Raw genomic sequence first — 24,175 nt, forward strand, 5'->3', positions numbered from 1 at the left:
CTCTTCACCTGATCGATGCTTGCCACCCAAAGTGAGCCCTGAATTATGGCGGCTTCTGCGCCGACGCCGCACGGAACTGGCTTTCCAGCAGAGGGGCGATGTGGCTACTATGTGGAAAAGAAGAAGCGCTTCTGCAGGATGGTGGTGGCAGCAGGAAAAAGGTTCTGTGGTGAACACGCTGGAGCCGCGGAGGTCTGGTATCGCCTTACCCTCTCGAGAGTCGGAAATAAGTTTCCTGGTCCGGCACCTCCCCTCTGACAGATTTCTGCTTCAGTCCCCTGGATTTTCCAGCTTTTCCTGTGATAAACGCAGTCCTGGCCTCCCTAGGGAGAGATGATGAGCCGTAGTGAAGTGCAGTGTTTTCTTGTACTAAGTAAAGCGCCAGCAGTGACCCGTTTATCTTGATACCAACTCATGGTAATGCTAGATTTTAGTTTTACGGCAGACTACCGCTTCTTGCCCTCCGCTCACTCTCCGCCTTCCTGATGGGAAATGGTGGTTTAGAAAGAAGAGTGATCAAAGAAACATCCCAAGGTTTCACTAATTGTGTTTTCATTGTTCCGTGAATGATAATAACTTCTTGTCAATGCGGTTGAGAGAAACTTTTTAAATTTTTTACTTAGACGTACAGTCTTTTGAAAGCAACTAATAACTACTTTGCTGAAAAGGGGAAGGAAAGATTTAAAAACCTGTAAGAATTTGACTCTCCTTTTAAAATTGAGAACAGAAAGTGTACAGTTTTGTTCAATTATACTTATGATTGTATTGTCAAACAACATTTTTAGTATGTGTGTTTCTTTAGGATTTATATGATAGGAAATTTAAAAAACAAGAACAGTAAAATGCTAATAGAAAAAGAGCATGTTTAATAGGTTTTAGAAAGATTAAACCAAAGAGACAAGCATCTGATTTTATACCTTCTGAATGTCCAGTATTATTTACATTATTTTACTTTGTTAGATGGTTTATCCTTCTAGGCAATATCCAGCACAGATAAGCCCCCAGAACCCCTTCATCTCCTACTGTCCCTCATAGCTATAGCACTAGTTCATATTTTGATTTGGCTAATATTTGCCTAGGGTGAAGTGTACTGAAACAAGCTTATTCTTGTTTTGGAATGTAGGTGACCTGTGACTTATGGGAACTCTTTGAAGTACACTCTCTGTTGTATTGGCTGGTTTTGAGAGCACCAGCAAACATCCCCTGATCGAAAAATGAACTTTCTGATAGGAGGAGGATTTTGTTCTCACTCTAAGACCTTACACTTCACCTTAATCAGACACCCAGAGATGACTGCAGATGGTGACAGTGGTAGAATATGAATAGATCCTTATGGTGTGATCCATATTCCTGGAGAGAAATGACATTATGTTATTAATCCCTTGAAAAAAGACTGCAAAACACTAAGTGGAAACACTTTCCATGACCATGATTTGGTTTTCAATTTTGGGCATCCTACTGAATCTGTAATTTATGTTATAATTGGGTGTATTGTTTCCGTCTTTTTTTTTTCTTAAGTGTCATATATGGCTGAGATCACTTGTACTCATTTTTACCCAGTTGTTCTTTTTTTTTTTTTTTTTTTTTTTTTTTTTTTTTTTTGCGGTACGCGGGCCTCTCACTGTTGTGGCCTCTCCCGTTGCGGAGCACAGGCTCCGGACACGCAGGCTCAGCGGCCATGGCTCACGGGCCTAGCCGCTCCGCGGCATGTGGGATCCTCCCGGACCGAACCCGCGTCCCCTGCATCGGCAGGCGGACTCTCAACCACTGCGCCACCAGGGAAGCCCCTACCCAGTGGTTCTTAAATGGGGGTGATTTAGCACCCCCAGACAATGTTTGAAGACATATTGGTTGTCACAACTGAGGAGTGTTTCTTGCTTCTAGTGGAGAGAGGCCAGAGATTCTGCTAAACATCCTACAATGGACAGGATGAAAAAGAATTATCCAACCTGAAATATCAGTAGTGCCAAGGTTGAGAAGCCCTGTTTGTAAACCCAAATAATAAATGTTAAAAATGCTTTTCTCCCCTACTCTATCGTTAAGCTTCTGGAGGTTAGTATAGAGTCTTCTCTTTCATGGAGGTTAGACTTTCAAGTCAGCAAATAGGGAAGAATAATGTACTATATTTTCAAAAGATACTGAAAAGTCTCTTAGCATGTTCATGAAATTCAGTGTACATAGTTTCATGGATATGCTGGGAGGCAGATCAGAACTGAAATAAACTGAAAAAGGAATTGTTAATACTAATCGTGAACACTTAGCATTTACTGTATGAACAGCACCATGCTAAGCAGTTTTTTTTTTTAACCTATTAGCTCACTTAATTTTTACAACCCTTAGGAGGTAAGATATATTATTCTCATCTTTCAGACAGTAAGACTACCTCAGATTGTAGAGTTAGGAGCTGATAGTTAGGAGCCTGATAGATAGAACTGGGAATCATACCTAGGTGGTCTGGCTGACCTTTGGTTTTAACTGTTATGCTATCGTGTTATATACAGATTCATATCAATGTTGGGTAGACTTGCCAACACTATTAATTCCTTTTTTTTTTCCTGAGTATATGTAGTTAAATCCATATAACTTAGAAACGAACAGGATGTAACTCTTCTATACTAAAAAGTTGTAAAGCTAGTAGAGTAAGGCCACATACCAAATGGTTAAAATACCATATAGACAGTCCCCAACTTACAATGAATGGTTCAACTTACGATTTTTTTGGATTTATGATGTTGCAAAAGCGATAGGCATTCAGTAGAGAGCATACTTTGAATTTTGAATTTTCATCTTTTCCGGGGCTAGCGATATGCACTGCTGGGCAGTGGCAGGGAGCCAGGGCTTCAAGTCAGCCACGCTATCATGAGGGTAAACAACTAATATGCTTACTACCATTCTGTACCCATACAACCATCTGTTTTTCACTTTCAGTACAGTATTCAATAAATTACATGAGATATTCAACACTTTATTATGAAATAGGCTGTTAGATGATTTTGCCCAACTGTAGTCTAATGTAAGTGTTCTGATCACATTTAAGATAGACTAGGCTATGCTACGATGTTCAGTAGGTTAGGTGTATTAAATGCATTATTGACTTAAGATATTGTCAACTTATGATGGGTTTATCAGGTTGTAATTCCATCATAAGTTGAGGAAGATCTGTCTTTCGTTGTTTCTGAGATACTTCTTTTTTTTCACATTTTAACATCTCTGAAATCAGAATGCTTTTTAAAATCAATGACATGTTATAATTTAAATTGGCAACATTTTTCCTTTCTTAGTAGTACCTAAAATAATAGTGTATATTATAGTGAGTGCTGTCATAGATTCAAAATTCCATATGTAGGCCTTTTCTGTAACCTGTTTGAAGCTGTAGACCCTTGTTGTCCAAAGCAGTATTTGCTCAGATATACATAAATGAGCTACACCAAAGGTTTTTCTTTTATTGAAGTATAGTTGATGTACAATGTTATATGTTACAGGTGTACAATACAGTGGTTAACAATTTTTAAAGGTTATACTCCATTTATAATGATTATAAAATATTGGCTATATTCCCTGTGTTGTACAGTATATCTTTGTAGCTTATTTATTTTATACATAGCAGTTTGTACCTCTTAATCGTCTACCCCTGTACTGCCCCTCCCCCCTTCCCTCTCCCCCCTGGTAGCCACTAGTTTGTTCTCTATATCTGTGAGTCTGTTTCTTTTTTTGTTATATTAACCAGTTTGTTGTATTTTTTTTAGATTCCACATATAAGTGATATCCTACAGTATTTGTCTTCCCTGTCTGACTTATTTCACTTACTATAAAACCCTCCAAGTCTATCCATTTTGTTGCAAATGGCAAAATTTCATTCTTTTTTATGGCTGAATAATATTCCACTGTATGTGTGTGTGTGTGTGTGTGTGTGTGTGTGTATACCACATCTTGATCTGTTCATCTGTTGATGGACACTTAGGTTGCTTCCATATGTTGGCAACTGTAAATAATGCTGCCTTGAACATTGGGGTACATGTATCTTTTCAAATTAGTGTTTTTGGTTTTTTTGGATATGTACCCAGGATTGGAATTGCTGGGTCATAAGGTAGTTCTATTTTTAGTTTTTTGAGATACCTCCCTACTGTTTTCCACTGCACCAACTTACATTCCCACCAACAGTGTAGGAGGGTTCCCTTTTCTCCACGTGCTTGTCAACATTTGTTATTTGTGTTCTTTTTGATGATAGCCATTCTGACAAGTATGAGGTGATATCACATGACACTGGAGATTTTTGCTGTTAAACTCTATGACCTGATTTTGCCAGTGTTTTGTTAATGTCCTTTTAAGGTTTCCTTACCTTGTTTTGGGATAGCATAAGCTTATGATTACATTGAAGTTGTATCTAGTATCTGTAAGCAGTGAACTTGATATTTTATTCAAATAAATATGTCCTTTTTTTTTTTTTAATTAGGAAGAAAATGCTCGGAAAAGAATCCTGTGTCCCTTAGATCCAAAACAGTAAGTATGGGTCAGAGAAGGGTTTTTTTGTGCTGGAAACAGTGATTATCACAGTCTTATTTTAAATAATTTTCTCTTTAAATTTAGCACAGTATATGAAGATCAACTAGCAAAACATTTGAAAAAATGTAACTCAAGAGAGAAGCCAAAACCTGTAAGTGTTTGATCAGTAAAACTGAATGGTGAAATGTGTGGTATGTAATGTTTATATATACTTAGTAGATTACAAATGTGAATTTTTAACAAGGCTCTTGTCTCAGGAGGCTTAAATATGGCAAATACATTTGAGTGTATATAGGATATCAGATTGTGAATCCACTTAGACTCCTAATTGAGATAATAGAATTTTATGCAAGAGTGGTATTCAGAGAATAATTCCACAGTTTATTTATTCAAAAATATTTACTTAGTGCCTACTAAATTCATTTCAATAAAATATGATCCCAGCCTTCATGGAACTTACTTGAGACTGGTAAGTAACTTGTAAATAATGGGCATTATTTAATAAGTTCGATGAAAGAAGTAAGTACACATGTGATAAGAGCACATACTTGCATTAAAATTAAATCCAAGGGGTCAAGAAAGGCTTCCCAGAGGGAATAACACTTGAGCTAAGTCTTGATTTGGCAAAGAAAAGAAAGAAGAATCTTTCTAAGTGGAAAGAACTATATGTGCAGAGGCAGAAATTGAGAAACCACTTGAGGTTTTCAAGGAACTTGTACTTATTCTAAAAGATACAGGGAACCATTGAAAGATTGCAAGCGAGGAAATGGTGGGGTCAGATTTATCTCTTAGAAAACTTTCTCTTAGAGCAATATGGGAGGATGGCTTGCAATCAGAAGGTCTAGTTAGGGGGGCATTGCTGCAATCCAGGTAGGACATGATAAGAGACTGAATTAAAGAGGATGGAAAGAATACAGATAAATGCAAGAATTATTTAGGTAGCAGAATCAATAAAAGTTGCTGACTGATTGGAAATTCGGAGTTGGATATGTGAGTCCGAAACTCAGTAGAGAGGTTGGGCGAGTAATAAAGATTCAGAAGTCAAATACATACAGATCATAGGTGAGGCTTTGGATTTTTAAGTTACCCAGGGTAAGAGATTAGTTAGAACTGGGGGGAAGTTGGGGGACTTGTTTATTCAACAGATATTAATTGAGCACTTATGCCAGACATTGTACCAAGCACCCTGCTTAAAATAACATGACAATCTAGTGGAAGGGATAGAAAATACAATATTATATGTGTTAAAATATATTAAGTACAGAGTGCTATGGAAGAATAAAGGAGAAGAGCCTAACCCTTTTGGGGGAGGACATAGGGGTTTAGAGAGATGGGAAAGGAGTCAAGGAAGCTTTTCTGAAGGAATGTCATAAGATGAGACCTAAAGGTCAAAGGAGAGTCCAGACAAGGAAGAAAACATGGGTAACTCACATGACAAGTATGAAATACAAGGGGAGAGCTGAATAGAAGATGAGAGGTAGGCAGGAATTAGAGCATGAGACCAAGGACCAAGCTCTAGGTGACACTGACAACTAAAAGGTGAGCTGCTAGTAGGAACCATAGAAAAATATTGACAAGGAATGGCTGGAGAGGTAGGAAAGAGAAAAAAACAGAGAAGCATCATATATGGGAAGCCAGGGGAAGGAGAATTTCAAAAAGAAACGAGTGATCAGCTGTGTCTAGCATCACAGTGGAGTCAAGTAAGGTAGGGACAGAGAATCCATTGGGTTGGCAATATGGCAGTTGTTAAAGATCAAAGAGTTTAGCAAAATGCATGTTAAATAGAGTGGAGTGGGCAGAAATCAGACTGAAATGATATATGAGTAAATGGAAGACAAGGCAGTAGAAATCTTAAGTGTCAACTATTCTTTTAAGAAACTAGTCTATGAACGGAACTTGAGAGGTAGAATAGCAGTCAGAGAGGAAGGTAGGACAGAAGGAGTGTGTTTTAAAATGGGAGGGGGGGCTTCCCTGGTGGCGCAGTGGTTGAGAGTCCGCCTGCCGATGCAGGGGACACGGGTTCGTGCCCCGGGCCGGGAGGATCCCACGTGCCGCGGAGCGGCTGGGCCTGTAAGCCATGGCCGCTGAGCCTGCGCGTCCGGAGCCTGTGCCCCGCAACGGGAGAGGCCACAACAGTGAAAGGCCCGCATACCGCAAAGATTAAAAAAAATAATAATAAATAAATAAATAAATAAATAAATAAAATGGGAGGGACTTCTCTGGCAGTCCAGTGGTTGAGACTCCACGCTTCTAATACAGGGGGCGTGGGTTCAATCCCTGGTCAGGTAACTAAGATACCATGTGCCGTGTGGTGCGGCCAAAAAATGAATTTAAATAAATGATAGATAGATAGATAGATAGGTAGATAGATAGATAGATAGATAGAATGGGAGAAGAGAGTTTTATTTGTATGCTTAGAGTAATGAGCCAGTGGAACAGAAGAAATTGGAAATAGAAGAGGGCGTCACTGATAGTGTGAGGCTCCCCAGGAAGCAGGCAGAAATAGGGTACAAAATAGAGGTTGAAGGGAAGAAATAGGGGAAGAAATAGCTCTACCACTTACGTAGATGGGAAGTAGTATAAGATGGATATCAGTTCAGGCAAATTTGAGCTGACAGGAGGTTAATTGAGAAAATGTCATTTGATAGCTACACTTCCTTGCTGAAGTAAGAGATAGGTGATTAAGGGAGGTGATGGTATAGTTGGAGATTTGAGGAGAGAGGTAAAAGTTTAGAATTAGAGTTATGCAGAATAATTGCTAGGCATCTTTGAGAGTTAGACTGATGGAGATACTGAATTTGAACTGCACCAGTCCAAATGACTGAGGAGCTTTGCTTCAGCAGTGTTCAGCAATTTTAACTTTCAAACTATTGGGAGTTCAAAGTCATATTAATGCAGGCATTAGGTTTTGTAAGGGTGGGTTTGACAGAGAACCAGATTGTGAAAGGTAATGATAACAGTGGTACTGAGTGTCCAGACTGGGTGGCATGAAAGGGAAGCCAGAAATTAGCTGAGAAAAAATAGAGGTCTTTAAAAGGTGAAAGAATATGATTAGGAGCAAGAGAATCACTATACTTTGTACTAACATAGTACAAAGTTATAGTCAGAGAATGGGCTAATTAAGTTTAAGGTTTCAGAGGTTAAATTGTTCATAGTAACACCAGAATCTAGAGGGCCCCTGAAAGTAGTTTGCCAAAGTGGAGCAAAGGTCATTAGAATCAAAAAGGTCAAGCAGAGCTGTTTGTTGGATGGCTTGAAAACATAGTCAAATTGGCTGAACTTAGTGGAAAGAACAGCTTGGTGTCAAAGTTCCTAATGAATATTGGTTAATGACCAACAGATTGATAGTTGACAACTGCTGGGAGATTTAGAAGATGTTTAACAGCCCAGTGTTTCTCAGTGGGGGCTTTTGGCATTTCGAGTGGGACAGTCCTATCCTGTGCACTTCAGAGCATCCCTGTTTTTAGAATTCCTGGCTTCTGAGTGGCAAATGACAAAGGCCCTTGTCAAGAAGTATGAAGGATTTGAAATTTAATCTTATTTTAAAGCTAACAAGTTAGCCTACCATAGGATTGTGGATGCTGGAAGAAGATATGAGACTCCTGGGTCAGAGACAAAGGGCTTTATTACTCGCTGCACAGCAAGCACTGTGAGCTTCTTGTCTGCATCAGCTCCCTTTGTTCCCTAAGTTCCCTCAAGTTGGAGTGGTCTTAGTGGATGCTGGACATGTTTGTGCACAGCTTGTGTCATAGCTGAAGAAGGCCAAGCTTAGGAAATACATCTTTTTAAACGAGCAGTAAGGAAACCTGCCTCACCTTTGTTCCACAAGTAGACATTTCTTTACTGTATTGTACAATAAGCAGGCCTGCCACTGCTCTAGAAGGAAACACTACTTTTGTCTTCCAAGACTGATTGGTATACAAATGTCCTTGCAAAGATAGTCTAGAATAGAGGGGGGTCAGTGCCTTTGCTTATAAGACTTGCAGAAAATTGAGAGACCTGTAGATAATTGTGTCCCAATAGCACTTCTCAGTCATTCTGAGAACAAAATATCCCCATACATTTCCAGATGCCTCCCAAATGAGAACTAGTAGGACAGATGGCATAAGTTTAAAAAGAAAAATATTTTTACATAAAGATGTGTAGAAGATTGTTTCCTTAATTTCTCTTTCTGACTTTTCATTGTTAGTGCGTAGGAATGCCAGAGATTTCTGTGCATTAATTTTGTATCCTGCAACCTTACCAAATTCATTGATTAGTTCTAGTAGTTTTCTGGTGGCATCTTTAGGATTTTCTATGTATACTATGTATAATGTATATATCATGTCATCGGCAAACAGTGACAGTTTTACTTCTTCTTTTCCAATTTGTATTCCTTTTATTTCTTTTTCTTTGATTGCCGAGGCTAGGACTTCCAAAACTATGTTGAATAAGAGTGGCAAGAGTGGACATCCTTGTCTTGTTCCTGATCTTAGTGGAAATGCTTTCAGTTTTTCACCATTGAGAATGATGTTTGCTTTGGGTTTGTCATATATGGCCTTTATTATGTTGAGGTAGGTTCCCTCTGTGCCCACTTTCTGGAGAGTTTTTATCATAAATCGGTGTTGAATTTTGTCAAAAGCTTTTTTGGCATCTATTGAGATGATCATATGGTTTTTATTCTTCAGTTTGTTAATATGGTGCATCACATTGATTGATTGGCGTATATTGAAGAATTCTTGCATTCCTGGGTCAAATCCCACTTGATCTTGGTGTATGATCCTTTTAATGTGTTGTAGGATTCTGTTTGCTAGTATTTTGTTGAGGATTTTTGCATCTATGTTCATCAATGTAATTTTCTTTTTTGTGTGATATCTTTGTCTGGTTTTGCTATCAGGGTGATAGTGGCCTCATAGAATGAATTTGGGAGTGTTCCTTCCTCTGCAATTTTTTGAAAGAGTTTGAGAAGGATAAGTGTTAGCTTTTCTGTAAATGTTTGATAGAATTCATCTGTGAAGCCATCTGGTCCTGGACTTCTGTTTGTTGGAAGATTTTAAATTACAGTTTCAATTTCATTACTTGTGATAGGTCTGCTAATATTTTCTAATTCTTCCTGGTTCAATCTTGGAAGAAATTAAGGAAACAACCTCATTTACCATCTCATCAAAAGGAATAAAATACCTAGCAATAAACCTACCTAAGGAGGCAAATGACCTGTACTCAGAAAGCTATAAAACGCTGATGAAAGAAATCAAAGATGACATAAACAGATGGAGAGATATACCATGCTTCTGGACTGGAAGAATCAACATTGTGAAAATGACTATACTACTCAAAGCAATCTACAGATTCAGTGCAATCCCTATCAAATTACCAATGGCATCTTTCACAGAATTAGGACAAAAAATTTTACAATTTGTATGGGAAGACCCCAAATAGCCAAAGACCCTGAATAGCCAAAGCAATCTTGAGAAAGAAAAATGGAGCCGGAGGAATCAGGCTCCCCGACTTCAAACTATACTAAAAAGCTACAGTAATCAAGACAGTATGGTACTGGCACAAAAACAGAAATATAGATCAGTGGTACAGGATAGAAAGCCCAGAGATAAACCCACGCACACATGGTCACCTAATTTATGACAAAAGAGGCAAGAACATGTGATGGAGAAAAGACAGCCTCTTAATAAGTGGTGCTAGGAAAACTGGACAGCTACATGTAAAAGAGTGAAATTAGAACACTCCCTAGCACCATACACAAAAGTAAACTCAAAATGGATTAAAGGCCTAAATGTAAGACTGGATACTATAAAACTCTTAGAGGAAAACATAGGCAGAACACTCTTTGACATAAATCGCAGCAGTATCTTTTTGGATCCACCTCCTAGAGTAATGAAAATAAAAACAAACAAATGGGACCTGATTAAACTTAAAATCTTTTTCACAGCAAAGGAAACCATAAACAAGGCAAAAAGACAACCCTCAGAATGGGAGAAAATATTTTCAAATGAAGCAACAGACAAAGGATTAATCTCCAGAATACATAAGCAGCTCATGGAGCTCAATATCAAAAAATCAAACAACCGGGCTTCCCTGCTGGCGCAGTGGTTGAGAGTCTGCCTGCCGAATCAGGGGACACGGGTTCATGCCCCGGTCCGGGAAGATCCCACGTGCCACGGAGCGGCTGGGCCCGTGAGCCATGGCCGCTGAGCCTGCGCGTCCGGAGCCTGTGCTCCGCAATGGGAAAGGCCACAACAGTGAGAGGCCCGCGTACCGCAAAAAAAAAAAAAAAAAAAAAAAATCAAACAACCGAATCAAAAAATGGGCAGAAGACCTAAATAGACATCTTTCCAAGGAGGACATGTAGATGGCCAAGGGGCACATGAAAGGATGCTCAACATCACTAATTATTAGAGCAATGCAAATCAAAACTACATTGAGGTATCACCTCACACTAGTCAGAATGGCCATCATCAAAAAATCTATAAAAAATGCTGGAGAGGGTGTGGAGCAAAGGGAACCCTCTTGCACTGTTGGTGGGAATGTAAATTGATACAGCCACTGTGGAGAACAGTATGGAGGGTCCTTAAAAAACTAAAAATAGAACTACCATATGACTCAGCAATCCCACTACTGTGCATATACCCTGAGAAAACCATAACTCAAAAGGACACATGCACCCCAATGTTCATTGCAGCACTATTAACAATAGCCAGGACACGAAAACAACCTAAATGTCCAATGGCAGATGAATGAATAAAGAAGATGTGGTACATATATACAATGGAATATTACTCAGCCATAAAAAGGAATGAAATTGGGTCATTTATAGAGATGTGGACAGACCTAGAGTCTGTCATACAGAATGAAGTAAGCCAGAAAGAGAAAAACAAATATCATATACTAACGCATATATGTGGAATCTAGAAAAATGGTACAGATGAACCTACTTGCAGGGCAGGAACAGAGATGTAGACGTAGAGAATGGACATGTGGACACGGGAGGAAGGGGAGAGTGGGACAAATTGGGAGATTAGGATAGACATACATACACTACCATGCGTAAAATAGATAGCTAGTGGGAACATGCTATAAAGCACAGGAAGCTCAGCTTGGTGCTCTGTGACGACCTAGATGGGTGGGATGGGGGCATGTGTGGGAGGGAGGTACGAGAGGGAGGGGATATAGGTATACATAGAGCTGATCCACTTCCTTGTATGGCAGAAACACAACATTGTAAAGCAATTAGACTCCAATTTAAAAAAAAAAAAGAAAAAAAAAAAACGTGGAAAAGAAAAGTGATGACTACCCCAGTTAGCCTCTCAGTAAGAAGAAAGAATGTTGCCTTTACTTTCAGGTATGCATGGAGGTTATCTTCCTTACCTAAGTGTCAGGCTTTAGTTAAAGCAAGCAGGTTGAATACGTGTTCTGGGAACAGTTTGAGAGTAGAAATGAATTTATTAAAAATGGAATACCCCTGTGAATTTCCTGGTGGTCCAGTGGTTAGGACTCCATGCTTTCATGGCCAGTGAACTGGGTTCAATCCCTGGTTGGGGAACTAAGATCCCACAATCCACGTAGCACGGGCAAAAAAAAAAAAAAAAAAATGGAATACCCCTGCACAGATTCCACTGCATGCTGGGACACAGTGGAAAGGAAGGGGAGAAAAGTAGTGGGATGAGGAGATAAGAGGAAAGAAGTGCAGAACAGTGTTTAGTACACTATGTATAACATGAAACCCAGGTAAAATCTTATCACTCATTTGTTTACTAATAGTTATAGTTAATTTTCTCTTATAGTTTTGCCAGTCATCCAACAAAATATTCTAATACCTGCTTTCTTCACCTGTTCCACTTAATCACTGGTTTCCGTTATTACCCATATAGGTAAAGGTAGCAGCATACAATCCACATGTTACCTTTCTTCTATCTGTGTAACTAAAGCCCATTGCTATGCATAATGTCCCAGGAGTTGTTTTCACTTTCAAAACAGAATTTGTAAAAATTGTGCTATTTCATTCATCTATATCTACGTGGTCTAATATGGTAGCCACTAGCCATTAACTATGGCTATGTAACTATTAAAATTTGAGTCAATTGAAATTAAACAAAATTGAAAATCCAGTTCCTCAGTCACACTAGCCATATTTCAAGGCTAATAGCTACCAAGTTGGCCAGGGTAAATATAGAACATTTTCATTGTTGCAGAAAGTGCTATTGGACAATGCTAATCTAGATCCTTACCTAGAGTCTCTCTCTCTGAAAATGGACTAGAAATATCTCACTGTGTTAATTTAAACAACATAATATCACAGGACATTTCTATTTTCTATTTTAATTAGTATTTTAAAATAGAAGAAATCAGACCAAACCATTGTAATATTTTTTCTTATCTCTGTTTTTGGCCCTGCTGCCTATCTGATAAACAGCCATTTGGTCTTTGTTTTTGCTTTAACCATTAGCAAAAATGACACAGTCCTCAGTCTATGCTGGAGACAGGTAAAAACTTTAATAAAAATTACTAATGAATTTCTTCAGACTATAATATTTATTCAAATAGCCACCTCACTAGAATGTAAGATCCATGAACTCAGAGATTTTTGTCTGTACTGTTCTCCACTGTGGTAAATCCTCAGCATCTAAAGCAAGTTAAGGACCATAGTAGTCACTCAGTAATTATTTAATGAATAAATGAACGGGAGAAAGGGAGGATGGCAGGTACAAAGTATTGGAAGAAGGCGCGGATCAGTTTTTCAGCTTAATTTTTGTGAACTTGTCACGTTAATAACGGTATTGTTATGGTTTGGTTTTGTTTTTATTCAGGACTTCTTTATTCAAGATATTAATGCAGGCTTAAAAGATGAAACAGAAGTACCTGAACAATTAGTAAGTACTTGACTTTTTAATTTTACAAAGTATTTATGAGCATCTCCACACTGTAAATAAGCTGTGTTCCAATTTTTGGAATAAATTAACTATTTTGATTTAGAATGCATTTCTTATAGAATCAATGTTATTTATTAGTTCCCAGACCAGCTCATGCCCCATTTTTGTATATAGGTTCCAATTTCTTTTCTCTCTGAAGAGCAGATGGAAAACTTAATTAAGAAACTGAGAAAAGCAAGTGAGGGTAAGTCTGCCTAAATTTGCAAGTTAAATTTTTTTAGAATAATCATGTGGTATATGAGTTAATTCTACTGTGGTTTAAGAGATATTACTACCATTGTTTAGAGCCCTATGGTTTCATGTTTGGTTGTTTAAGCTTTTGTGCTTTTATTCGGCACAGGTTTGAACTCTACACTTAAAGATCAAATTCTGTCCCATCCAGCGTTGCATGATGCCCTTAATGACCCTAAAAATGGTGATTCTGCAACCAAACATCTGAAACAGCAGGTATGTTTAGCCATAGTAACTCTACTAAAAATGGCCTTTTTGTTCATTTGTCAAAGCTAACATTCTGTTGTTTCTAAATGTAATTATTAATGAGATTTTGTTTAGATTATCTTTCAGGGTACAGAATCCCCATTTCAAAAAATGTATATAAACATATATAAAAATCCTTGGAATGGATATGGTTCTGAGTACTACATGTTAAATATTTAAAAGCAAGAGAAAAGCTTTAAAGCCAAACAAAAATTATCAGTGTGAACATGCTGCCCTATATAGAAATTATCTTGCTATTTTCCCATTTGAGCCGAATGTTTTTGCTCTAGTTTATAAAATAATCTCGTGAAGTTTGCAGGCTTCTATTTTAGGTAACATTGAAAAATTAAAGTTACTTGGTCCAAGAAGATGCTTTGTTGAGTTTGGAGCAGGAAAGGGAAAATTATCTCATTGGGTTGATATTGCCTTAAAAGATGCTGAAAAAGTTCACTTCATCCTAGTAGAAAAGGTGACCACAAGATTCAAGGTAAGTGAAACCATTGTAGTATACTGGTAACCAAACTTTGTTTGCACTTTTCTTGTTTGAAAAAAATGATACTCAGAAACAGGCCTCTTAAAGAAAATGAATTTTTTGTGTGTTTATTTGATTATAGCTTTTTATTCTAATTATATTGATGATTTAAACTGAAGGTAAATTTTTTAATCTAAATTTTGATAGTTCATTGATCTGAGTTCTTAAAATATTTACAGAGACAAGAAATTATGTGGAAAGAGCCAAGCTCAAGCTAGGAGTTAAAAGTCTTAAGTCCTAACCTACATCTGAAACTTACCAACTATTTGTTCAGTAAACATTTATTGAGCATACCACAAGCACCTTGATAGATATTGGGTAAAGTCAAATAAGACGATGTCCCTATGTTCTGTTACTTATATTGGAAAGAAGAGACAAACAGATAAATGATTATAGAAAAGGGTTAAAATATGAAAAAAGGTCATACAGAGTACAGTGTGGGTTCAAAGGAGGGAGTGACAAGTTTTACTGCAGAGAAGGGATGGTGAATGGCTACACAGAAAAGGTGGTGCTTGAGCTATGTCTTGCAAAGTGGGTATTTGCTAGATACAGGGTTTGAGAAGCATTCTAGGAAGCAAGAAGAGTGTAACCAAATGCCTGAAACAACAGGGAAGCATGGAAACATTTCCGTGTGATGGAAGTCCATGGTGTGAAGTAGAGTTCAGCAGTGATGAGATGGGAGAGGAGGCCTAGACTCTGGAAGGGCTCATATTTTATGCGAAGGGAGGAGTTTGACTTTATCCTGCTACATGCTGGGGGTACAGTGGAAACAAGATTTACTTGTTGTCTTCAGGAAGCTTACATCTAATGGGACAGACTTATAAGTATCTTGGCTCAGTATGCTAAGTGTCTTATGATAGTGATAAGTACCAGATGCTCTAGGAGTGTGAAGATAGAGTGCCAGCCTCAGTCTAGTGTGGGTCACTGAAGTTTTCCTGGAGGAGGTGGTAGCTGAGAGGAGACTGAAAGAATATATAAGAATTGGCCAAGTAAATAGAAAAGGGTTTTAAAAGTTCCTCCTAGCAGTACCATTGAAGCTGTATCAGAAGAGTGTGAACCTTGAATTAGGGAGATTAATAATAAGATCATTATTATCCAGTAATCCATGTAAGAAATGGGCCAGAGCTAAGGATGTTGCAATGAGATAGAGAGGAGGGAAAGAGTGTGAGAAATGTTATGATGTTGGAAGCCCCGAGACCTGGTGACTTGTTATCCATTAAGTGTGAAAGAGGAGTTACTTCTGGTGACCTTTTGCGCATTAAGTGACTAAGTGGTGTTCTTCCCTCAGATAGGGAATACAGAAGGAAAGGGAAAAATAGTTTGGAGGGAGAAATAATGAGTTCAGTTTTGAATGAACTTGCTGTTGAAGTAGAGCTTTTTATTATCTATGAACCTTAATTCCTTCATCAGTGAATTGGGAATTTTTAGAGTTAAAGGAAATAATGTGTACATAATAATTTATAAAATGTTCAAGTCTTATAAAGATGTACGATATTGTTATTTTGGAGTTTTCATCACAGAATATACAATCTTAAATTTTTTAATTAACAGTTCTACTTTTTAAACACTAAAAACTAAGATGGAAAATTATTCGCTCTGAATTTTGAAAACAAATAGAAATCTTTTTTCATAAAGCTTTTGTTCTTTTTTTACATAAAAGGCATCATTATAATAATGTTCTATTTGCGCAGGTAGATGGCAAACACAGAAAGAAAAATTCAGTGTTTGAGAGACTTCAAATTGATATTCAGCACCTGTGTTTGAGTAAGTTGCATAACTTGCAGTTGCTTTTCCATAAACGATAGAAATTTCAAACTCTGAGGGTTGCTTAGAAATCCAATCCCACAGAACACTGCTTCAGGGAAAACAGAGATTAATCCTTTGTTAATATAGAATGTTATATCTAACATTTAGGTAAATATAAATGGAATTAAGGTTGAAACTTTAAGAAATTGTTTTTCAGTATCAACTAGAAATGAAGTATCATACTAGGGAATAGCCTAAAAGTTTTGAGAATATGTCCTTATGTTGCTTCTTTATCCTGTTTAAATTAATTACTGAGTCTGTTCATACCATACACTAGCCTTCTGCCTATAGTTAACATGACTTTAGCTAAACTATTACAGAAATGAGATAGTTCTCTGCCTAGCTAATATGTAAAAGATACTTTCTGCCTAGCTAATATGTAAAAAATACTTCCTACAATTTTAAATTGTACCAAAGAAAATAACCCATCTCTATAGACCTCATATTTCACACACACACACACACACACACACACACACACACACACACACACACACACACACACACCCATACACCCATCAGTCATACACTTTAATGCCCTTTCTGTACCTTTTAATAGTTTTTCATACTATTTAAAATGAAAATATGGGCTTCCCTGGTGGCACAGTGGTTAAGAATCCACCTGCCAATGCAGAGGACACAGGTTCGAGCCCTGGTATGGGAAGATCCCACATGCCGCGGAGCAACTAAGCCTGTGTGCCACAACTACTGAGCCTGCGCTCTGGAGCCCACGAGCCACAAGTACTGAAGCCCGTGTGCCTAGAGCCTGTGCTCTGCAACAAGAGAAGCCACCACCACAATGAGAAGCCCACACACCGCAACAAAGAGTAGCCCCTGCTCGCCGCAACTAGAGAAAGCCCGCACGCAGCAACGAAGACCCAATGCAGCCAAAAATAAATAAATAAATTAAAAAAAATAAATAAAATGAAAATAATACAAACATATGCCAGCAACCTCTTCTGCTAATTTTAATTCAGCCCTGTGACGCAAACCACAGCTGGCCCATGTAGTAAATAAAATTTATGTATTGAGTTAATAGTTAATTTAAAATTTTGTTTACTTGGTCTTTTAAAAATGTGTTTGTTTTAAGGTCCTATTGTATAGCACAGGGAATATTCAGTATTTCCTGATAAACCATAATGGAAAAGAATATGAAAAAGAATATACATATGTATAACTGAATCACTTTGCTGTACAGCAGAAATTAACACAACATTGTAAATCAACTATACTTCAATTTAAACAAAAAGGTATAACTTTAAAATTTGTATTTGTTTTAATACATTTACCAAGTATTCTGTTAGTTTCTATCTTCCTGAAAAATTCTCTCCTGGATCCTTCAGATGCATTCCAATGTAGACTGGGTGCCCTCTGTTCCTGGAGCACAATTGTCAACCTTAAAATTCTCTTCATTTTCATCCTGGGGATTCCCTTCACTCTCCTAGGTTGGGATTTATTTTTTTACATCTTATCGCATATCTTCCTCTATTGATTTACTGTCTTTGGGGAAAGCACCTCCTATAGCTTCCTGAGAAACAATTGGATTAGAGATAAATTTGAGACCTTGCATTGTCTGAAAATATCTTTTACTTTACCCTTACACTTGATTTGTCTGGGTATTTCTATTTCTAAGAATTTTGAAACTATTACTCCACTAGGATTGTTGTTCAGAAGTTCAGTGCCATTCTGAGTCCTGATCCCTTGTGTGTCATCTGCTTTTTTCTTTCTAAAGATTTATAGGCTCTTGTCTTTGTCCTCAGTGTTTTAAATTCTCACAGTGATGTGTCTTGATGTAGTTATATTTTTATCTGTTGTACTGGGCACTTGATGGACTCTTGTGTATAGCAGTGATTCTCAACTGGAAGCAGTTTTGACCCTCAGGGAACATTGACAATGTCTGAGACATTTTTCGTTGTCCTAAGAGCGCACATGCTGCCAGCATCTTATGGATACAGGCCAGGGAGCCTGCTAAACCACCTGCTTTCCACCTGCTAAATATCCTGTAAGGTACAGTATAGCTCCCGACAACAAAGGGGCCAAAAGTTAATAATGGCAAGGATGAGAAATCCTGATTGAGAGATTCCAGTATTCTCAGCTTTCTGGGAAATTTCCTAGCATTTTTTCTTTCATAATTTTCTCTGCTCCATTTTTTCTTTTCTCCCTTAATGGAAGAACTTTTATGATTTAGTTATTAGACCTCCTGGAATGGTTCTCTACTTTTCTTGACTTTACTTCTCTCTTCTATATCTTTTGCCTTTTTTGTATACTTTCTCAGATTTCTTCAATTTAATTTCTTCTGTCAGTTTTAATTTCTAAGATTTTTTTTCTCTGAGTTTATCTTTGTAACCTGTTCTTTTTTCATAATTGTACTATCTTTGTGAGGATATTAATGATTTTTTTTAGAAGTATCCTCCCTTCATATTCTGTTTTCACTAAGTTGCTCTTTTCCATTTGTTTTGGTCTGTCTCTTTCAACTTAGAGGCTCTGCTCAAAACATCTGTGCTTTTTGATGGTGTGTTCATAGTGAGGACTGAGGGACTAAGAGCTCTGAGTCTTCAGGTGGAGTTGTTGACTCTGAGCTCCAGTTTGGAATGACCTGTCTAGAACGTGATCTTTCCTCTTGGGCTGGTCAGGTTCCCCAGAGAAGACTCTTCTGATCACCTGCCTAGAGGGTAAAGGTCTGATTACCAACATTCTGGGACCCAGTGACAAGTTAAGAGCTTAATCTATATGCATACTCACTTAATCCTGCTATTTTACCACACTTTAACTTTCAACTTGCTATTATCCTTCAACCCAGTGACCTCCTGTTTTACTTGCTTGAGAGAATCAATCTACAGTTTTCCACCAATTGGTGAAGAGGTGGTCACCAGGTGGCTATGAGGTGAGGATCTGATTACTTCTTAAATAGACTTTCTGCAGGCACACTCTGTTATCAGGAACTAACTCAGCTCTACTTCCAAGGTTCCTGATGCCCCCAATTCCGTAAGGGCTTTCTTAGACAACCTTTCTCTTCACCCTGATTGAGGATAAGTTTCTTGAACCACCTTACACAGGCAGACTATTCCAGTTAGTACCAATTTCTTCTCCTAGTATGTGATACCATCTGAAAGCAAGCAACAAAGAATTTGAAATATTTACTAAGGACCTCCATTGGACAATTCACTGTGCTGGGCGCTGTAGCTGGATTTGTAGGGGGAAACATACTTTTCATTTCAGAATCTTAGAAAAAGGAAAATGAATAGGGAGGAAAAACTGGAAGCCATAACTGCGATATACTACAATTTACTGCATTACCTTGTAGATGTCTTTTTTTATTTTACTTTTATACTACTATTATGAATATTTTCTTTTATTCATATTCAGAACAGTGTGAAAGCTAAAATATCTTATCCTTGATTATCAAGATATAATGAAAGTTATATCTTTAGTTTGATTATAATATTGAGTATAGTATTCTATAATATAAAATGCCGGTTGTATTATATGTATTTATCATATATAGTAGTTATGCAAAATAAATCTAGTAAGGAAACTTTTGAGTCCTTTTATCAATGGGTAATAATATTTAGCAAAATAAGGCTTCTACAGGGTAAAGTCCTGAGTCAGTATAGAAGAAATAGCATTGGCCTAAAAGTCAAGAAATTAACTCGGGAGTAAAGAACCAGCTGGGGGCGAGGTGGGAAGAAAAGGAAGACAGAAAAATTTTTAACTCTGATTCTGGCTATGTCCATAGCCATCTGTGTTACTTATCAAGTCACTACATCTTTGAGCCTCTTATTCCTAAGCTATAAAGTGAGAATTTTTTGTCTATGTCTCTATCAGCCCTAAAATTCAAAGATTCTAATTAGTTCTCTCTTTGGGAGGCCACTTAATGCCTTAATTCACAAGAGAGCTAACTTAGTTCTCATTTCTTTTTATTTCAGACAAGATTCCTTTGCTAAGCAAAGAAAAACTACCTGTGGTAGGAATTGGAAAACATCTGTGTGGTGTGGCAACAGGTATGTAAACATACTAATAATGTTGAGATGAACACATTAAGTTTTAGCTTAACATGGTCTCAAATATTTAAAGAGTCTCTTTTCAGTAGTTTTTGTCCCTTGTTTGTAACTCATTAATCTTCATAGTAGCACTGGCCCTGTATTATATCAGATTTAGAGCTTTCCTACTTATCTGCTCATTTTGGCCATTTTGCAGGATGAATTAGAGTTTTATGTGTAAATACTGTGTCATATGGAACCTTAAAGTTCGTTGGGTTATACTTCAACCAAAAAGGAAATAAATCATTTATGGAAACTGTATGATTCTATCCCAGAAGCTACTCATTTTTTTAGAGGAGTTGCTTGGGAAGGACTCTGAAACTTCTCCCACTAGAAGATGATTATGTATCAGGATTCTAGGGAAAACAAAAAAGGAAACATTAAGATGTGTCTTAGCACTTGGATCCATCATTTGTAGCATGATAAAGTAGAAAGAACATGGGCTTTGAAATCAGATAATACAGGGTTCAACTTTGCTATATAACCTTGGCAGATTACTTAACCTTTCTGAGCTCTGGTTATCTCGTCTGTAAAACGAGGATAACAACATATAATTTGCCAGTTTACATATAAAGTGTCTGGCACATATCAGTGCTCAATAAATGTTAACTATTGTTACATCTTCTTCTGGATTCCGCTAATTTCATGTCTACCCATATGGGGAACTTGGAGCCTCCATAAGAGTTATTCAAGTTGGCTGGAGATGACTTTAAGTATTATATATTTGTGTTGTCCTTCATAGTTTTTAGATGATTTTCACGTACCTTGTCTCATTTAACTCTCATAAAAGCCTTCTGAAGTAAGCCAGTTCTATCCTGGGGAGGAAACAAAAAATGCTCCTTTACTCCTACCCATCTAACCCAAGTTTCTCAGAAATTTTATCTACACTGGCCATTTCTTATTGTTCCACACACTTTTTCCCTCCTTGATTCACTCTATCTGAATTCTCCCTTCATCACTCTATCATCATCTTAATGAAAAATCTCTGCTATTGTTGCTTACCCTTCTGGAAATTCTGTTTTCTTCTCTTTTGTGACATTCTTTCCTGGTTCTTCCCCTACATCTGTGCCATTCTTTCTGTATATCTCATGGTGTCTTTCCACTACTTGTCCTTTAAATACTAATATTCAGACCCATCTTCCACACACCTAATGTGTCTTTCCCCTTCTTAAAACTATTCAGTAACTCCCAGTCACCTACACCTTAAAGTCTAAGCTCTTTAACATGACATCCTCGTCTTAATCTGGCCTCTGCCTTCCTCTCTTTGCCACTTTCTGCCTCTATATCTATTGGTCTATACATTCTAACCCTTCCCATATACTATAATATGTCCGTTTCTAAACTGATCAATTTCTACTCCTTCTTCAGCTCGTCACCACTTTCAGGGAACCTCCCTAAATAAGATACTCCTCCTTAGTGTTTATCATAGTTGCCTCTGCATATCTGGAGCTCATTGTATATTAATCTTCTGTTTATATATCTAATTCTGAAAGAATTTGTTCAGAATTCATTTATTTATTATTTGAATGAATAAATAATCTTAGCCACAAATGTGCTGTGTTTCCATGTCCCTTTCTAGGTACGTGGCTTTGTCCCTCAAGTTCTCTGTAAAGGAGGGGTTGAGATGGATTGCTAAAGCTCCTTCTGATTCTAAAATAACTTCATTCTTTTAATAATTTTTCTGATTATCCCCATTTCTGAAAATCATTTACTTAACTCCAATATAAGTAAAACAGTGACTGAATATCTTTTGTCAGAAAATAATACTTTATAAAATAATAGATCAGCTATCGCCTTCTCCAAATAACAGGTTCCTGATAGTTTGTTGACTTAAATTCATATATTGTATTATATATACTAGTAAAATATCTGATCATTTACTATTCACTTGTGACATCTTGGGATATTAAAGTTTAAAAATACATGTTCTTGATTGATCAAACACAGTGTGACATTCTAATCAGACAGAAAATGTGGATTTTACAGCATATATTTTGAGTCTTTCCAGTATTGTCAATAATATAGCAGTCGTCAGTGGGAAATTATCATAATCATCAAAAATCCATTTGTTTAGTTTTTAAGTGGACTATAAATTTTTCATTTTAATATAGAGTTCACTTATCTCTAAGTTTGTGTTTATTAATCATCATACATCCACAAAGCCTTGCACATGAAAGGCATTCAGTAACTATTTGCTGAATGAATGTATAACTATAGTAAGGCTACTCAGCAAGGCCTACTTTCCACCTTCTGACCCCACTCTTCTCAACTCTTCACTATTTGCTGTGAACATCTTACATTTCAAGACTGACACCTAACATCAACTTAGCAGATGCTTAGCCCATGCCTTTCCTCTTTCTTTCTTTGGGTTCTTTAAGCTCAAAACTTCCCTGGAATGTTAAATGTAGAGACATAAATTTTTTCTATACAAGTAATTTCCTTAACAAGGGTAGGAGAAATGAGAGCAAATTTGAGTAGTTGGACAAAACGTTTTACAAATTTTAGATCTTAAGCTTCACACAGTTTTTTGGGGGAAGTTGACTTTATGCAGAATAAATCATTAGAGAAAATGGTACAATAATGAGGAAAGGGCAAATATGAACAAAGTTGATAATTCACGAAAGAATTAGTACAAGTATAGAGCTAAGTAAGTTTTTGTTGGGCTTTTAAAAACCATACTGCCTAATAAATGTAAAAAATACTTATTTTTAAAGATGATGTGGTTTGGGGGGCCACATAATTGTGTTTGCAGATCTTGCATTACGATGTTTGGTTGAAACCTATGCTGCCAGTTGTGAGGAAAGGAATGAAGAACCTTTAGCCAAACGCGTAAAGAATGATAAAACAGAAAAAGAAATTAACACTTTGGCCAAGGAAGGAAATGAAAAAAATATCCCAGAGAAGTGGACCCCTGTGGCTGGCATTGTTATTGCACTCTGTTGTCACCACAGGTGTGATTGGAGACATTATGTGGGCAAAGAATATTTCAGGGCTCTAGGCCTTGGAGCAGTGGAATTCCACTATTTCCAGCGAATGAGTAGTTGGGCGACTTGTGGGATGCAAAAAACATCTTTGGAAGCTTCAAATATCTCCACAAAAAGAAAAGATAAACAGAATGATGGCAGTGAAGAGCATGATGATGGAGGATACAGAATCACAGATGACAGCACTGAGAGTTTGCCTGGGTAAGTGACTACTTTGAAATGCACAACACTAGGGCAGAAATACTTTATTATTACTATACTTTATTTTTAGATGAATATTACCAAAAATTCATTCATGAAAATATATTTTACTAAAAAAGCATATATATATATATATATTTTACTAATTTTAGAATAAGTTAAAATATACACACTTTAATTGTGGCATTAATAAAACGTATCTTGGAAGCATGGGACATAGCACATAGTATGTTGTGGGTTATTTAGCAGCTTATCAATGAATAAGACTAAAATAATTTGTTATAAGGTTTTACAGAATTTTAACAATGTGTTGTGTGTGTTTATTCAATTTAGGTTTCTTACTGTTGAAGAAAAGAAGAAAATAGGGCATCTTTGTAAATTGCTGATTGACCAAGGCCGAATCAACTATTTACAGCAGAAAGGATTCAATCCCGATTTACAGTATTATACAGAACCTCTGGTGTCTTTGGAAAATGTATTGTTAACTGCTTTACCAAATCATTCTTCATCACCAGAAACAACTGCTTAATGGAAAAGAAATTTTGAACAACATCTGTCTTCCACCAAAAAAATTTTTTTAATTGTATTTTTATATTCATGAAAATATAATTTAAATAGCAGATAATATGAACTTTAAAAAATGTGGCCTCGTTGAACTTTGGTAATGGCTTTGTTTTTTACTTTAGAAGTCCAAACATTAGAGAATTCACC

General features: G+C 37.0%; 1 protein-coding gene across 1 annotated transcript; it reads left to right on the forward strand.

The window, feature by feature from the left end:
* The first annotated feature begins 3 nt into the window (after nt 1-3).
* TRMT13 (tRNA methyltransferase 13 homolog) lies at nt 4-24,172 on the forward strand. Its single transcript, XM_079728580.1, has 11 exons — nt 4-192; nt 4,454-4,500; nt 4,588-4,654; nt 13,302-13,364; nt 13,539-13,608; nt 13,765-13,871; nt 14,221-14,388; nt 16,125-16,197; nt 20,166-20,240; nt 23,032-23,464; nt 23,798-24,172. The coding sequence occupies exons 1-11, from the start codon at nt 46-48 to the stop codon at nt 23,991-23,993; spliced, it is 1,446 nt and encodes a 481-aa protein (XP_079584706.1). The 5' UTR covers nt 4-45; the 3' UTR covers nt 23,994-24,172.
* The last annotated feature ends 3 nt before the right edge of the window (nt 24,173-24,175 follow it).

The sequence above is a fragment of the Hyperoodon ampullatus genome, assembly GCF_949752795.1.
Source record: "Hyperoodon ampullatus genome assembly, chromosome: 2".
In the NCBI taxonomy this organism is placed as follows: domain Eukaryota; kingdom Metazoa; phylum Chordata; class Mammalia; order Artiodactyla; family Ziphiidae; genus Hyperoodon; species Hyperoodon ampullatus.

Bases quoted from the DNA above. Each gene is read 5' to 3' on its own strand.
- TRMT13 (XM_079728580.1), top strand. From the start codon at position 46: ATGGCGGCTTCTGCGCCGACGCCGCACGGAACTGGCTTTCCAGCAGAG. The intron at 4,501-4,587 runs GTAAGTATGGGT...CTTTAAATTTAG, and splicing joins TGTCCCTTAGATCCAAAACA to CACAGTATATGAAGATCAAC. The intron at 13,609-13,764 runs GTAAGTCTGCCT...TATTCGGCACAG, and splicing joins ACTGAGAAAAGCAAGTGAGG to GTTTGAACTCTACACTTAAA.